Here is a 17080-nt window from a genome sequence, read left to right as displayed (position 1 = left end):
GATGACAAAGGCTGCGCCAGCACATCCAGGTGCCATTCATGAGGCCGGTGGGCCTCCCTCAGCACCCGAGGCCCATTCGGGAGGGACATGAACGTGTGTCAGGAAATTCTCAGCCGCAGAATTAAGAATCTAGGCTCTGGTGTGAAAGGGACACTTTCAGGACCCATGGTTACAAGCAAGTGGGCGATCTGAGGCTGCAGGTCTGGGGACAAGTCCACTGGGGCCACACCTCTTGGATGTGAGCTTCGAGTGATGGGAACCATTTTAAATTAAGAAACTGGCAGGTGAGGGACAGTGGAGGTGGTGGACCTGCTCGGCGCTGTCCCATCCAGGACCTCTGTCTACAGTCCCCTTGACTCCACATCTGCAGTGGGAGGGGCCTGTGAGGGGGAGGGGCCACAGGGCAGAGGGAGGTGGGGAGAACGGGGCTCCAGAGAGTGGGAAGTGGGGCGAGGATGCCTATAGGGTGCTCCTTGGCTTCTGTGTCCCTATCACACACGCTGTGCTCTGGACAAGGGGGGAAGAGGGAGGACAGGGGGCTGGCTGGGGCTGAGGGCTCCCCTGGAACAAGTGCAGGGTCAGCAGAGGGCCCCTGTATCCCCCCACATCCCGAGAATGGACCAGGGGTCCCCTCTCCAGGCCTCCAGTTCTCATATCTAAGTCCAGGTGGGGGCTGGGCTAGGTTCTTGCCCCACCTTCCCATGGCTCAGCCAGCAGATTGGCTTCGGTGACAGGTGACAAGGAAGTAGCTGGGGGCGGCTGGCAGCTGTGCCCCCTGTGGCCCTGACAGCTGCTGCCACATGAGCTGAGGCTCCTGACTCCCAGCCCACGGGACACCCTGTCAGCCCCTCCCATTCTGCTCTGCGCTCTGCCGGGTCCCAGGAGGGAGCTGGCTGATGGCCCCTGCTCGCCACACTGATGGATCCTGGTCCCACGGGTCTTGGCCTCGTGGCCCCTCTCGCTGAAATGGGGGGGCGGTGGCTCACCTGCAGTGGGAGCACCACGAGGGCCACGCAGATCATGATGACCACCAGCAGCTGGGACGGCCAGATCTTGGGCGTCACGTCGCCGTAGCCCACGGTGGAGAAGGTGACGATGCAGAAGTAGAATGACGTCAGGAGGGACAGGTTCTCGCCCGCACGCTCCAGGTGCTGGATGCCACAGGTCCTGCAAGTCCGGGCAGTCAGAGGCTGCAGCCGGGCCTCGGCCACCTCGGGGCTCCTGGGGCGGAGCTCTGCCCGCCCGCGGGAACTCGCGTCACCCTGAGACTCCGGTATGTCAAGGCCTGGTCCTCACCCAAGAGGTCAGTCCCCGGTGGCACACAGCTGGACAGTCCCTCCCACACTCCACCCTGAGTCCCCAGCCTCACACTGGGAGGGGCCGATGGCAGGGCCTGGGGGCCACAGCACACACCATGGGGCAGCGCACAGTGGCACTCAGGGACCCCGCCCCACTGGGATGTTCAGTGGGCTGGCTGCTGGGAGGGAGTGGGGAGGGGCACCCCATCTGGCTCCACTGAGGTCTGCATGTTGGGGGAATGGGGGGAGGAAGGGGACGCAGGAAGTGCATGGCCTTCAGGACCAATGGTGCCTGCCCCTGGGCCTTGCAGGGGATCGGAGGGGGCAACCACCGGGCAGGACCAGTGTCACGACAGGAGCACAGGCCGATGTGGGGGATGGGCTCCCCACTGTGTACTCTGGCTGCTCCCAGACCTTCCTCTCAGCTGAACCTCAAGCCAAAGGGCCCCACCCGGCTAGGGGCCAGGCCCTGGCCACTGAGTCCCCTCCCAAGGCACCATCCAGGCAGCCCTGGGACCGTGGGCTCCACGCTGCCCTCCTGACCCCTCGGTCGTGGGGGCCCGGCTGCGCCCAGGAGGTGCTCACCCCGTGAAGACCAGGCACAGCAGGGTGCAGAAGAGGATCAGGACCTGGTTGAACATGGCCGACTGTGTCCGGAGGATGGCGCGGTGGAAGTCGTTCTGTGGGACGAGGCGCGGCAGCGGCAGGGGCTGGGACCCGCCACCAAGCCCGGGGCCCCAGGCTGGGGAGTGGGGGCTGAGGACACAGGACTGGGGAGCCCCCACAGGCCAGAGGCCAACACGGAGTGCTGCAGCCCAGTGCACAGTGAGCATGGGGAGCACCAGGCCCGGCGTTGGGGGGGGCGGCGGGGAGGACACAGTCCCCCGCTGTGCTGACGGGCCTGCAGCAGGACCTGCTCAGACACTCAGTGGAGGGTCTGCGAGGGCTCCGGTTTGCTGTGGCCTGGGGCGCGCGGTCCTGGATTCTGTGGCCCTGGGTCTGGGGATCCCGGTTTGTGGGCCCTGCCCCCGCTCGCCCTCACACAGCACCTGCCCCCTCATCTTTTCAGGGTGAGGGAAAGGGTGAGTCTCTTCAGGGTGATGGTGACAGAGATGACAGGTTTCCTGGCGGTGGCGGAATTGGGGGCAGGGGTGGGGGAGGGGCAGGCAGAGGCAGGCGGGGCTCACGATCATGTTCTCCAGCGCGTGCTTGGCCAGCCAGCAGTTCAGAAACACGGGGATGAACAGGTTCCGCAGGGGCGCCCAGAAAATCTGCGGGGGAGACGGGTCAGCGGGCGCGGGACCCAGGCGGCCCGTCCCTCGGCCGGCGGGGGCTCACGCACCGTGATGATGAAGGGCAGGGTGTTGATCATCTCCAGGATGAAGGACACGCGGAAGACCTGCTCCCAGATGTTGCCCTGGGAGCCCAGCAGGCGGGGTGGGGAGAGAGACCCGCCAGAGGTCAGCGACAGGGCTGGGTGGGGATCAGAGGGGAGGGCGGGAGCCCCGAGAGGGCCAGGCGGGGCCGGGCAGGGCGGGCGGGCGCTCACTTTGTAGCTGAGGTAAATGAGGAGCATGGTCTCCAGGAAGCTGATTATGGCCACGATGACCTGCGGGGAGGGCAGAGCGCAGGAGCCTGAGTGGGGGCGGGGAGAGGGCAGGGCGAGGGCAGGGGAGGGGCAGACCCCCGCTCACCTGGATCGCCCACAAAGCCATCTTCCTCTCCACCCACAGGATCGGCGCCCTGGAGAAGAGGGGCGTGAGCTGGGCATCGGCCAGCCTTATCCCTGGAGAGAAGGGAGGCTCCGGGAAGGAGGCCTCCGGGGCAGTGCCCGGGCTGCTTGGCAGGAGGCGGGGCTGCAGGCTCTGAGGCCCCAGGGGCCCCTGGGGCCTCTCTCCCCCTGGCCCTGGGGACAGAGCTCCTAGGCAGGCAGGTCACGGAGGGGAAGTGCTGACCTGTTTCCCTGCAGGGCACCGTGAGGCCAAGTGACAAGGGAGGGCTGCCCACGCAGAGACACTGGCAGCTGTCAGAACGGAAGGACCCGGGCTGCCCCGTAAGGCTGGGGGTGCGAGGGAGGGGCAGGAGGCCGAGGGGCCGTCCTGTCACCTGAGCGTCAGAGAATGACAGGGAGAAGCGCCCACGGGATGCATGGGTGTGGCCAAGACGTCCTCTCCTCTGGATCAGGTGTCCCCCCTTCGCTCAGGGGTCACGCTTACAACTGACCGATGGGGCCCCGCTTTCCTGGGCTAACGTGGCATGAGCTGACTCAGGCGGTCCTGAGTCTCTGGCCCTCCCCTCCCACCCTGGTCTGCCAGCCTCTCTGAGGCCACTGGGCCGTCCTGTGGTGACAGCCCAGCTCTTAACTTGCTCCTGGAGCCTCAGGGTGCCCTGCGGGACACCTCCCATGCTGCCCACCACCTCTGTCCCAGGGTCAGGTGAACGTGTCCTTGGGGAACCCAGGGGCTCAGGGGCTGAGGCCGGGCACCTGTCCCTGTCCCGGACCTCTGTCCCCCCCACCCCACAGCCCAGGAAAGCTGGCAATGACCGTGACTCACCAGTTGATCTCAGTGGATGACTCATTGAAGGTGTAGTTCTGCTTCGGGCAGCCCCAGCTGAGGAGACAGAGCTGCCCTGGCCACAGCCCTCCCAGCCCCATCCGCGGGACCCTTCCCAGGGTTGCCAGGGGCTCAAGGAATGTTTGGGGCACTGTCCCTCCGACCCAGGGTCAAGCCGTGCACCTCAGAAGGGTGTCTGAGGCAGCTGGGAGGGCCTGTCAGGCGTGGGCAGGTAAAACAAGGAGGAAACACCCCCTCTGGGGTATGAGAGGTGCCCAGGGGAGAACTGGGACTCAACCCAGAGGCAGAGGCGCCGCAAATGAGGCCGGGCAACGTCAATGGGATGGGGCACAAGGCGGCTCCCACGGGGCTGACGCTAGAGGGCCTCCCTGAGTCATCCCTCAACACAAGGCTCCCCACCTGGATGCGCACTTGGGGGCCAAGGGCATGGTGGACATGCTGGCTCCGCCCCAGAACTTAATCTGTGCTGGGCGCTGAGCAAGGGGCCCTCGTCCCATACAGTCCACGGTGACAGGCAGCTCCCACCCTTTTCTCTCAATGGCCCGCTTCCCCGCAGCCTCACTGTGGCCATTGTGGGCGGCCACCCACCACCACCTACCTGCCACCCATCCATGACCACCCACCGCCCACCCGCCCATCCATCTACGCCACCACACCCAGCAGACCCTCCCCAGCCATTCACCTCCCACCACTGTGTGCCAGGCGCTGTGCGATGACAATAGCCCTGTCCCCGTGAGGATGTGGGGCCAGGTGCCCAGGGGCCTCTGGGATTTGGGGAGGTGGGATGAATCCAGGAAAGTGGTGTCAGTTCGAGCCCCCAGTTTTCCTTCCAAAACCACCTCGGTGGGATCTGCCCTCTCCCCTGGGATGAAGACCTTTGTTCTCAGCAGAAAGTGACAGGCCTCCTTCCCGGCTCAGCCCCAGGAGCCCAGCCGCCTGTCCAGGGAAGAGGCGGGAAGAACACGCCCTGAGGAGCCAGCCCGAGAAGTGTCACCCAGGTGACAGTGATGGCCCGGGCCACAGGCCCTGACCGAGAGGCCTCTGCACAAGCGCCCACCCCCCGTGCAGGGCGCTGAGGGTGCCAGAATGGGAACGAATGCTCTCAGCGTGAGCTCAGGACAAGCGGGGACTGAGCATCCGAGGACAGCCTGAGAGAGGAAAAGGGTGACCTGTGTCGCCCCGAGAGACGCGGGAGGGCAGAGCACATCCACGGCAAGAACGGCTGGCCGGCCGGGAGGGAGTCCCGGGAACTGGGAACATGGCAGTGGCCGTGAGAAACTCAGCAGAAGGGCGGAAGAGAAGCTAAGGAAGCCCCCCAGTGACAGCAAGAGATGGGAAACCGGGGAGAACAAGAAACACACAGGGTCACCCCAGTCCCACGCCCGAGTCTCAGGAAGTCCAGCGTGCCTGGGGTCGGGGAGGGGACCTTCAAAGCCTTCACGCAAGACAGCCTGGCCCTGCGTGGACCCAGCTCAGTGTCCCCCGGAGCCACAGAGGCAGCGAGCAGGGGGCACAGAGAGAAGCCACCCGCATCCAGGGGAGAAACTGGTTCCCACCGGGATCCGAGTGGAAACGCGAGCTTCTCCCCAGCAGCCGTCACAGCCGGAAGACGAGGCGGCAAGAGGGGAGGGGCCCTCGGACCACCTTCTACTGGGGGCCCAGGCCCCGCATGCTGACCACCTGCCCCTGGAAGTCAGCACAGCGCGTGCTCCGTGCAGACGAAGGAGACCGAGGGAGAGGCGCTCTGGGCCCAGGAGGAACCAGGTGGGAGCACAGAGCTGGGGCTGAGGCCCTGCGTCTCCACGCGGACAGGGAGCTGCACCCGGACTCAGGGGAGGTCCTTCCAGGTCCGGGAGCAGCCGCAGTCCGCGGACAGAGGCGCCCTTTCCCCCTGGGGAGCTGGCTGGACAGCGGGACCCGAGGGCAGCGTCCAGGGTGTGGCTCCCTGGGGGGTGGGCACTGGGGCAGGAGTCCCGGGGGGAAAGAAGGTCTCTCCAAGGCCCTGGGCAGAGGGTGACCCAGGACCCGTGTGGGGGCGGGCACAGGCCGCTGTGATGGCAGCAGGGCCCCCGGCTGCAGCCCGGCCCACCGTCACCCACCATCCGATGCCCAGGGCCGGGTCGTCGAGAAGGACGCGGACGATGTATAGCAGGCAGGTCAGCAGCTTCAGGGAGAAGTTGAACAGCCGGATCCTCAGGCCTGCGAGGGGGGCGGAGTGGGGGTGTCAGGGCTCCCCGGCCGGGGCCCCTCCTGCCAACGGCTGACCCCTGTGCCCTGGACACCTGAGCTGGGCTGTCCCCAGAGGAGCAGGGGAGCCCCGAGTTGCTCCCTCCGTGGACAGGAGGTGTGGGGCTGTGGGGAGCACACTTGTGGGCTGGGACTCGGGGCCACGACTTCCATGTTCCATCCTGCACCCCAGGAGGGGCCCGAGTGGCCAAGCTCCCACCGGGCAGGCAGTGGACAGAGCCTGCAGGGGAGGGGCAGGGACACACTGAGGGACCAGGGAGCACCCTAGGGGAGGGCAGGGGAGCCAGGGGCCACAGCAACGAGGCTGAGCTGGTGCCCCTGACCCAGCCCAACCTCCAGCAGGGTCCCCACAGGTCCCAGGCCCACCTCCTGCTGGGTGGAAGGAGGCGTGAGGCCGAGGTGAGGGAGCACTGACCGTGGCCCCACACCCGCCGTCTGCCCACACGGCCCGGGCCTCCCCCCCGCAAGCCCCAAGCACAGCTGGCCCCACCCCTGGGGACGCGCCCCCGCCCCGCAGGCCCCACTTACTGGATCTTTGGTTTTTGATGAAGAACAGCTTGAGCCGCTCCTTGAAGGTGTTCTCATTGACATAGAATTCCACCTGGACCCTGGGGAGCAGGAGAGGGGCGTGGGGGCTCGGCCCAGCAGGTGGGCCGGGGCCAGCTCACAGCCCAGAGCAGGGTGGGCTTCCCCCGCGCTGTAGGAGCCCAGGAGATGGACGGATGGACAGTAAGCGGCTGGGTCAGCACCTCCGCCTTGGACAGGAGGCCTCCAGTGCCCCACGCACCCACGCGCCGCGGCACACCTGCCTGCCGGACCTTCCGAAAGCACCGGGTGCACCCGGGTGCCTCCACGCTCCCCGGAGGCCAGTACTCCTGGGCCCCCAGCCTCGGCGGGCACGGCCAGCCTCCAGGATTAAACATGCCCTGTGTGGCCCTTGGCACGGGGCTCAAACATGTCATGTCATCTATACAGAATGTTCTAGAAGCCAGCGGTCAGTTGCTTTGTCTGGGGGCCCCCGGTGGCTGTGCCTGAAGGTTTGCTGCCCCTGTCAGGGACATGGGCTCCCATCCCTTGGGTGACCCTGGACCCCCCGGCCAATCCCCAGGCACCCTGAGTCCCTGCCAGCTTCTCGGCAGGCGGGGATCTGACCCCAGCGGCCCCAGAAGGATTCTGTCAAAGGTAGGGGGGCATGCTCGGTGTGGAGGGCCATCCAGTCCTGGGAACGTGGGGCCCGGGGACAGTGAGTCCCTGCCCCACTGTACGGCACACTGGCCAGGGCCCTGGGCAGGTGCGGCTCACACTGTCCCTCCGGGTCGCAGGGAGCATACCCCCAGAAGCCAGTGACTCGGGGTGCTGGGTGGGCTCCTGCTCTGGGTTGGTCCCGGTCGCCCCCCACGCAGGGCCTCTGGCACCCTGTCACAGGCTGCGCAGCTGCCCCCGTTGGCAGGACGGCCTTAGGAATCCCACAAGGCCAGCCTGTGGGTGTCACCGTGGGCCAGATGCCCCACGAGACAGGGACCGGCAACCTTGGGGTTGGGGTGAGGTGGGGGTGTGGAAGGCCCTGCCCTGAGCCTCAGCTGACCCAGTGACGGGGTGCTGTGGGGGGCGACCAGCCGGCCAGCCCCTTCACCGTGCCCATGACACGGGAGGCCAGAGGGACTTAGTGCCCCAAGGCACAGCCATGCTGCCTGGACAGGCCCTGGAGGCCAAGCTGGGGCCACAGTGTCCTCTGCTGGTTCCAGGGCTTGAGAAGGGCCCGGGAGAACGTGGGGTGGTGTGGGGCCCTTCCCCACGCCCTGGTCCTGGTGCAGATTGGCCGACTGGCCACGCTCTGGGCTCCTGGGGCTGGGACAGCAGGACAGGTCTCCCACAGACAGTGGGGTCCCAACCCAGAGCCAAGGGCCATTGTACCCACTCCGTCCCTCCGTCCCAGAGCCCCGCGCCCCCGAGGGTCTCTTGGGGGAGTCAGTCAGATGCCCTTCTCTCTAAAGTTAGGGCTCAGCCTGGGCAGACGTCCCACAGCCGAGTCCTGGTGTTCCTCACAGACCACACGGCCCCAGAGCACCCTGTCCTAACACTCCCCTGCCCGGCCCAGCCAAGCCTCAGAAGAGGAACCCCCAACTCCTCGACCCCCCCACTCAGGTGTGCTCCCCACAGGGCCCTTATGTGGCCCCGCTGGGCCCCCCTTCCATGCCCTCACCCCACCCCAGCAGGTCCTCTATTTTCCTCCACTCCCAACAGAGCCCCAAGCTGGGGAACTGAGGCCAAGACCAGGAAGCAGCATCGGTCGGCTCCTCCTCCCTGTGCCAGGGACCCCCAGGCCCTCTCCATGGACCCCATCCTCCCATCCTAACCTCACACCTCACTGCCGGGGGCAGGACCGCGGAGCCAGGACTCGCCAGGCCCCTCCCCGTGCCCAGAACCGGAACGTCAAGTCCCCCCAAGCAGGGCCCGTGCTGGTCAGCCCTTGAGCCCTCGGCCGGGGGCTGCGGACCCCCGTCCAGGTGGCCCCCAGGCCTCAGCAGCAGTGCCCCAGAGGGAGGAGGGAGAAGCCGCGGGCAGGCAGGGCCGTGAGGTCGGGCCTGCAGGGCCAGCGACATTCACAAAGCCTCTCACTTTCAATATTTCATGAGCTGCGGCTGCCTGCTTCCTCCGGCGGCTCCACAGAAAGTAAATCACAGACTCCGTCACCCTGAAGCACGTTTAAGGCCTTGGGCACAATTCGGCCCAATCGGGCCGGTGCCGGGCAGGCCCGCGGACACAGAGAAGCCCCCTCGGGACTCTCAGCCCCCGCTCCCCGGGGCTCCCTGCACGGGCTGGCCCGGGTGAGGACGGGCCCCTGGCTCAGCAGGGTCAGGCCCAGGTCACTCAGCCAGACGCGGCCTGTCCCTCACCTGCCCGGCCGCTTGGCAGCCCTGCACCTGCCTGAGCCTCAGCCTCCTCGGCGGGGGACCACGCAGGGACCAGGACCGCCCCGCCCCGCGCGGTGGGTTGTCGGGCAGGGGCTGCTGCGACCACTCTGCGTCTCAGGCTCCGCCCCTGTGAGTCCCGGCCACACGCTTGATTTCAGGCGGACCACTAACGGGAGACCACCCTCGGCCGCTGCAGGGTCACCGCGGCCCCAGCAGGGCTGGCACAGGCCTGAGCCGCCCGCCTCCCCGAGGCCAGAGGATGCGCTGCTGCCCCCGCCACGGCCCCCTCCCCTGCGGGACACTTACTGAGACAGGGAAGAGTCCAGGCTGAAATCTTCCACAGGAAGCCTGGGGGCAGACACCGCATGGACACGTCAACATGGAAGACGGACGGATGGACAGAGGGCCCGGACTCCTGGGCCAGGAGAGCGCCCAGACAAGCGAGGTCCAGGGAAGCGGGGCGCCACGCACACAGCCCCGGAGAGAAGCAGCAGAGCAGCCCACGGCCCAGCACATGCGCCTCCTCCCGGGCCGATGGGGCGACGGCCACACCTGCGATGACCCGCCATCAGCCCAGCCCGCAGGGACCGATGGGCAGGCCTGGCCGTGCCCCTGTGCCTGTGCGGGTGCCGAGGGACGTCCAGCAACCAGGAAGGGACACCGTTACCCCACTTCGCACCAGGAAGCTGAGAGCAGCCAGGAGCTGTCCTCTAGGGTCACCGGGTGGATGAGACAGTCGGGGGTCAGCACTGCCTGGCACAGCCAGGACTCTCTCCCTCGAGCCTGTGGACCCCCCTCCCCTGCCCCGCATACAGGCCAAGGCTGGGAGCTGCCTCAGGGGCGGCCTGCAGGTGGGGAGAGGCCGGTGGGAGCCTGGGGTCGGGGCTGGGCAGGGCCTGCTCCTAGCCGATGAGGCACCGTGGGGTCAGCTCCTGCGGAGGGCTCCGGGGCCCTCTCTTCGTCCTCAAAGGAACCATTTCCCAGAAGAGGAAACCAAGGTTCACAGAGGACCCCTGCCTTCCTGAGGAGGCCACAGCAAAGAGGGGGGGCCGGCAGGCAGTGGTGGGATCACAGGCGCATGCCTGCTGGCCTCTGCAGGGCCCTCTGGGTGAGCAGGATCCCCACAGGGCCCCCCAAATCCTGGTGCCTGGGTGGACAAGGTCTCGGCGGGGAGGGGGAGGGGGCTCCGTGCAGAGCAGGGAGCCTGGGACACGGCCTGGGGTTGCCGGGGGCTTCCAGCAGGTTCTGCGTGTCGGGCCAGCTCGGGTTCCCTCTCACCGGCCCGGGGCCGCCCTGGCTCAGAGTCGGGGCAACAGCTGCACCAAGGGGTGGCAGGCGCCTGGCAGACCCACAGTCCGCGGCAGTGAAATGAGGAGAATTCACCTGGAGTGGGTGAGGGGTGAGGGGTGTGGGATGTGGGGGGCTGGCCGGGGAGAAGAGTCGGGAGGCAGAGAGTGTCCAGGTGTGGATTTGCGTGGCGGGGAGGGGGTCCCAGGGACACCTCCTGAACGCAGGGTACCACAGTGAGCAGGTTTCGGGGTTCTGTCTGCTGCAGTTGAACTCTGACAGGCCTGAGGTCACAGTTAACACGCGACATTGAACACAGGGCTCCTGGAGGAGCCGCGGCCCCATGCACGCCCGCACGAGCGTCCTCATTACCCGTCTGGGCTCTGCCCCTGGAGCTCGGCCCCTGCTGTGCCCCCCTGTACCCCACACCCCTCTGTACAGAGTGCTGCCACGCCTGCCACGCTTGCCACAAGTCCTGACTCTCAGACCTCAGCGCCCGCATCCTGGCTCTCTCTGTGCCCCCCCCCTTCTCACCGAGGCCACCACCATGCCCAGGTGTCATGCCTGGGGAGCGACAGAGGAACCGGGCCTCCCTCTCCAGCCTCACGGGCCCCTCCCTCCACCTAGTCCTTCCTTCCAGGTCGGAGAGCCCAGTGCTGGGCCACAGCAGCTATGAGGCAGTGCGCAGCCCCTGGAGGGGCAAGGCCACCAGCTCCAGGTTGTTGGGGACACGAAGGAGCCCAGCTCAGCCCTAACCCACCCAGGTGTTCAGTACACGGCCAGCCCCCCTCTCACTGGCTCTTTAGCTCAGATGCCCTGGAATGATGGTCTTCGTTACCCGTCCCCCAGGTCGACTTTCTAACCAGACCCCGTCTCCCCACCTCACACTGGGGGCGTGGGGGCCAGAGAGGAAAGGAGAGGCCCACAGGCTCCAAGCCCAGGGAGTCCAGGCTGGGTAGGTGAGGAGGGGCTGTCACCAGCCCACAGTGTCCAGCAGACGGAGGGTGGTGTGCCACGGTTCGGGCGTGATGACAGTACCGGGCATCTCCCCACGGCGCGGTCCCTCTGCCCACTGCCTCCTCAGCAGTGCTGAGGTCTCCTGGGGGCCTCGGGCCCAGTGAGCCATGACCCTGGCCGGCTCCAGGAGGTGGCTGGGCATGCAGGTCAGGGGCAGCTGCAGGAGCTCTGGCTAGCAGCTCCCATGACAGAGGCACCCGTCGCCCTACTCGGGTCACGCTGGAAGCTCCATCAGACCTGTGTTCCTAAGGCGCAATCCCAGCAAGTCCTCCTCTGCTCAGGGACCTGCTGCAGCTCCCTACTGCCCCTGTCCACAGCACGCATCCAACCCCTTGGGAGAGGAGGCTGCAAGGCACCAGGTGGCAGGAGGCTGCAGACAGCTCCTGTCTCTCTGCTCTGCAAAAGCAGGCTGATTGGGACCCTGCACCTCATGGGCTGCTGGGGGACTGAGTGAGTGAGGCTGCTCAGGCAAAGGGTCAGCACAGGATGGGGGCCGGAAGTGGTAAGCATGGGGGAGGGCTTCCTGGAGGAGGTGGCCCTGCAGCTGCATCTCCCATGCAGTACTGCAGGCTCAGATGCAGCCTGGGCAGCACCTGCTATCCCTGCAGGAATGGGATGGTGCAGGGAGCTGAACCCTTAAGGGGCCAGACTGGTTGTAACCAGAGCCTCCAGAATTCCTGCCCCACAGGAGAAAAGAATCTGGTCCCCAGGACGTGGGCCAGTTCGCCTCCCTCCTGCCCAGGGGCTGCCCACTGGCTGCTCCAGGGCCTGTTAGGAGCACTCGCTCTCCAGCCTGAACAGTCTCCTCGGCCAATGGGAACACGCTGGGCACCAGCCTTCCCTCATGGGGCTTTGAGGGGCAGGAAACAGGGTGTGGGAGGAAGGGCCCCCCAGACAGTCTGTGGCCAGGTGGGGGGGGGCATGGCAGACTCCCCAGGCACCCTCGGTCCTGCCATCTGCCAGGCCGAGTCCCTGCCAGCCCCCTGCCGCAGCCCCGGCAACCGTCCCCAGACAGTGGCCCTGCTCTCCCCTCCGCCCTCAAGCTGCGCTCTCCTCGCCCTGGCCCAGACTGCGCCTCTGCCCGGCACAGGTGTCCGTGCCCGTGACGGGCCCACACAGGGCAGCTCTGATCTAGGAGGGTTCCGGGCACATGGGAGGGGCCCGCTGGCCTGAGTGCCGCAGGCCCAGCCTCAGCGTCCTCATCTGTGCAATGGGGGTGCTGCGCTCCACCCGCCCGAGCTCACAGAGGGGCTGGGGAGGGGTGGGCCGGGCCGAGCAGGCCCAGAGGGCTCTTTCCCCAAGGAACTGGCTTCCTGTGCTCTGGCTGTCACCAGCTCCAGGTGCCAGTCCCCCAGGGGCCTGAGCCCTGGCCCGGCTCCAGTCTGCTGTGCAGCCTTCCACCAGCCTCCTGGCCGCACTGGGCTGCCTCTAAGTGGGGACACAGGTACGGGCCCTGCCTCCTCCGAGTGGCTGCTGGAGCCAGCATGAGTGTGGTGTCCAGTGGGACAACGCTCCAGCAGGGGTCACCCGGCACAGCGCCCCCAGCCCCACTTCCCTTCTCCCCTAAGAGCAGGAGAGAGCGGGTCCCCCAGGGTCCCCGAGGCAGGCTGGAGACACGCTGGGTGGTCGTGGCGCTTAGGAGGGGGATCCAGGGGACACTCGAGCCATCTGCCCCCGCCCCTTCCCGCGGCTGCAGGCGACATGCAGCCCCGCGGAGCGCGTGCAGGATGCAAGCGGCAGAGATGCAAAGCCCCTCCTGGCGGCGGCGGCACGCAGGGTCCCGGGCCCGCGCCCCTACCTCTGGCCCACGTCGCTGCCCATGGAGCCCCCGCCATGGGCCGGCAGCAGCGGGCTGAGCCCGTGCGGCTCCTCGGGGGCCGAGGCACCGGCCGGAGCGCCCCCGGGGCCTGCCTTGCCCTCGGACGGCGAGCGCGGCAGCTTGGCCCGCGCCATCCTGCGGGAGCGCACGGCCGCGGCGACGGAGGCAGGAGGCGGGAGCTACCATCGCAGCACCGCCCCGCGCCTGCCCCGCGCCGCCGCTGCCGCAGTGGATCGGCCCGGGGCTGGGGGGGCGCCTGGGAAGCTGGGGGAGGCGCCCCCTCTACCGAGGAGTCAGAAGACCCAGGCTCCTTGCTCTGCCCCTCCCCAGGAGGCCCCTTGCGCCAAGGACGCCCCTGCAGGAGAGGGTCTCAGCGCCCGTGGCTGCTAGGGGCGCCCTGTAACGGAAGTAGTAGGATAATCACGACAGTCACGGCGCCGGGGGGGAGGGAGAGTGGCACGGTGACAGTTGGTGGCTCTTGGCCACTCACCTCCGCGGGCAGGACTGGAGGAGGCAGAGAGCCATTGGGGCTGCACCATGTGCCCAACTCACAGCTGCCCGTGGGCTCTGGAGACCCCGAGGTGCTGCCCAGGAGGGCCTGCCCAGAGGCCCCTCACTGTGCAGCCCTGACCCTGGTGTCTACCCAGGTTGGGTGGGTCCACCCCTCTCGCCTGGTGGGACATTGCTGCTGGTCGGTCCTCCCACCCACAGAGACCCAGGGTCCACCTTCCCCCCATTTCCTACCCTCAAAGCTACCAGGGAGTCCACAGGGATAGCCACTCATCGGTGCCTGTACCCCAGGCTTGACCTGGTGCTGGCCCGAGGTCCCAGCCATGGACGCTGCTTTGTGGCCGCGGGTGCCCTGCGGGACTAGCCCTGACCAGCTCTCTGAACACCACCTCCAACAGGCAGGGCAGATTTCTGTCTGTTTTGCAAAGTGGGGAAACTGAGGCCCTGCCGCCCGAGAGGTGGCTTGCCCAGGAGACCAAGACAGGGAGGAGTGGAGCAAGGACCCCCTGCCGACCGAGCCTGGGCTCCCTGCTGCGCACTTCCTTCCATTTCACAGTTGAGGCTGGAGGCCGGGAGGTGAGGGGACTCGTCCCGGTCACAGCTGGCAGGTGTTGGTGCCGGGAGAAACCCCTCAGCAGCTGCCCTCCGGGCTCCCGAGGCTCCCCAGACTGCCAGACTGTCTCTTCACCCCGCTGTCCCACTGTGGCCCCGCCCACCACTGGGGACTGGAGCATGGGGAAGGTTTGTGGGAGCAAGCCGGCCCCAGGACAGCCGGCCCCTGACTAGCCCCTGCCCAGACACGGCCGCAAAGGGAACATGGTCGCAGGCAGCCGTTGGTGGTCCCAGCAGACACTGACCCGTGCACCTGCCTCACCAAGGCTCACGTCTGTACCTGCCCTAAAGGAATGAGGGGTTTCCCTGGCCAGGCTCCTGCCTGCCCCTGGGGAGAGGAGGGCCAGCCGGTGTCGCTGCCCCTTGTTCTTCCTGTGGAAAAACACGGTGTGGCAGCTGCAAAGACGGAATGCTGGAAGTGTCTGGTCACTGCTGGGACACGCCCTGTGATAAGCAGAAAACGCAGGCCAGCGGAACCAGGGGTACATGCAGCGCCCTGCACAGCCCTGGGGGGGCACTGTCTGTGGGGCAACACCGAGGCCCATCTGCCTGTCTGTCAGTGCCCAGGAGAAGGGTGGGGAGGCAGGGATGCTCACCATGCACCCCAGAGGTTCAGGAAGCTGCAAGAGAGGCTCTCAAGCTGCAGGGCCCCTGGGGACCCAGGCTTCGCAAAGAGCCAGGGCAGCAACCTGCAGCCCCTCATGCTGCCTCATTCCTGGGGCACAGCAGCCCCGTGGGGAGCGTGGGGTCGGCGTTCTGCCTCATCTGTGCTGAGTGGGACTGCCAGCCCCTCCCCCGCTGCTGGGAGGGGGGCTGGATGGGGGCAGGGAGGGGGGCCAGGGTGAGGAAGTAGGTAGCTGGTGACACCCTAAAATTGAGAAGGGGATGGGGCAGGGGGAGCAAATGGGTGTGGGATACATTCTCCAACTGCCCAGCAGACAGCAATGGTGGATACAGTGGAATACGATTCAGCCTCAAAAAGGAGGAAACCCTGACACCTGCTACCACGTGGACGGACCTGGAGGACGTTGTGCTGAAATGACACAGAAGGGCGTATTTATTATCCCATTCACGGGAGGTCCCTGGAGGAGGCAGATTCACAGAGATAGGAAGTCCATGGAGGGGGCTGGGACAGGGGTGGGAGTGGGCGTTTCATGGGGACAGAGTGTCCCTTTGGGAGGATTGAAAGTCCTGGAGGGGACGGTGGTGGCAGTCGCACCACAGTGTGAATGACCCTGATGCCGCTGAGCTGTGCCCTGAGACGCGGTGGGGACGGTCGCTGTTATGTGTCCCTTTCCACAATAAAGAAGTTGGGAAGAAAGGGAACACAGCAGCCAGCAGGAAGGGCTCCCAGCCACGCAGTGACAATGGAGGACCAGAGGGACCATGAAGAGAATTCGGTGGGTGAGCTTCGTGCGGCTACGCCAACAAATTACCATGAACTTAGTGGCTTAAACACACAGACGCACCATCTCCCCATTCTGGAGGGAAGTCCTGAGCACTGAGTGCGGGCAGGGGCTCCTCTGAGGCTCCAGGGAGACAGGTTCCTGCCCTTCCGGCTTCTGGAGGCTCCCGCACGGCACAGTGGGGCCTTGCTCCGGTCCTCCTCCCTCTCTGAGGACCCCCAGGACTCCAGGGGGCCCATCCCAATGATCTGGGGCCTCCTCCCGTCTGAAGACCCTTTATCACATCTGCAAGTCCAGAGGTCGAGTTCAAGACGTGGGCATCTTTGGGGGGGGGCATGGTGAGCCTGTGTAGCCCCACGGGTCAGTACAGGAGACCCAGAAAGAGGAACCCAGAAAGAAAACCCCTCATTGTCACCGTCGGAGGCTTCCTCACTCTGAACACTGATGATCAAAGAGAACGGACCGGCCGTGTGCTGCTTCTTGGCAGGATTCCACTGCCGTCCCCGCCCGTTCCCAGTGACGGAGGACAGGGCCCCTTGTAGAAGAACGGGGCTAATGTTCACATGGGCGGACAAGGACAGGAGAGGCGACGTCCCCAGCCACAGCGAGCATGGGGCTCGGCGAGGACACTCCATGGGGGCCATGACCCTTTGGAGCACAGTGGGCAGAACTGATGTTCCCAGGGGACGGGTCTCCTGGAGGTGGCAAGGGGAGCACAACTGCCCAGTGGAAGGGTGGCCTGTCATCATGAATCCAGGGGCCTGTCCAGCCATATCTAATGGAGGGACAAGCAGAGCGTGAGGAACACGGGGCCCGGTGGCACTATAAACGTTCTCTTGCCTCAGTCATTCAGGGTCTGTCCTCTAGGCCCTCAGACCCAGTTTAAAGGATAATTGGGGGCAGAGGGACAAGTGAACCCCCTACACACAGGCTCACAGACCTGTAGAGGCGGTGGAACCTTCTGCAGGACAAGAGGCCTGTGCACGCACCGTGTCGTGTCACAGCTTCAAGCCACGTATGTGCTGCCTCACGGCGCTGTGGGTTAGAAGGCGGACACCGCTGAGCTCGGTCTTCGGCCCAGGGTTTCCAAAGCCCAGCTCAATATCGGGGGGTGGGCTCTCTCGTCTGCAGCTCCGAGGAAGGTGGGCCCCAAGCTCACCGGTCGAAGGCAGGGTCCGGCTCCCAGTGGGTGACAAGGACTGAGGTTCCCCCTTCCTTGGTGGCTGCTCAGTCCCTCAAGGCCAGCACTGGTATGTCACCTCCCCTTGCCAACCAGAGCAGTGGCTCTGCTGCCATGGGCTCTGTGATTGGACAGTGGAGCCCCTCAGACGACCTCCTTTGGGTAAAATCAAAGTCAAGTGGTCGGTCACCTTAACTCTCATGCAAAGTCCCT

The 17080-nt window shown here is 66.3% G+C and overlaps 1 protein-coding gene across 1 annotated transcript in view; it reads right to left on the bottom strand.

Moving 5' to 3' along the window:
- The window catches only part of KCNT1 (potassium sodium-activated channel subfamily T member 1), a 42212-nt gene that overhangs the window by 16010 nt on the left and 9122 nt on the right, over nt 1–17080 (bottom strand). The window contains exons 2-11 of the mRNA XM_090274956.1: nt 9343–9384; nt 6650–6729; nt 5974–6073; nt 3854–3910; nt 2993–3041; nt 2848–2907; nt 2641–2715; nt 2486–2569; nt 1884–1978; nt 987–1167 (exon numbers count right to left, since the gene is read on the bottom strand). Coding sequence (XP_090131082.1) covers nt 987–1167; nt 1884–1978; nt 2486–2569; nt 2641–2715; nt 2848–2907; nt 2993–3041; nt 3854–3910; nt 5974–6073; nt 6650–6729; nt 9343–9384 — 823 coding nt within the window. The remainder of the gene's footprint in view (nt 1–986; nt 1168–1883; nt 1979–2485; nt 2570–2640; nt 2716–2847; nt 2908–2992; nt 3042–3853; nt 3911–5973; nt 6074–6649; nt 6730–9342; nt 9385–17080) is intronic.

The sequence above is a fragment of the Furipterus horrens genome, unplaced genomic scaffold, assembly GCF_987537825.1.
Source record: "Furipterus horrens unplaced genomic scaffold, mFurHor1.1.pri manual_scaffold_4, whole genome shotgun sequence".
NCBI lineage: Eukaryota > Metazoa > Chordata > Mammalia > Chiroptera > Furipteridae > Furipterus > Furipterus horrens.
This window is presented reverse-complemented; position numbering and strand designations above follow the sequence as displayed.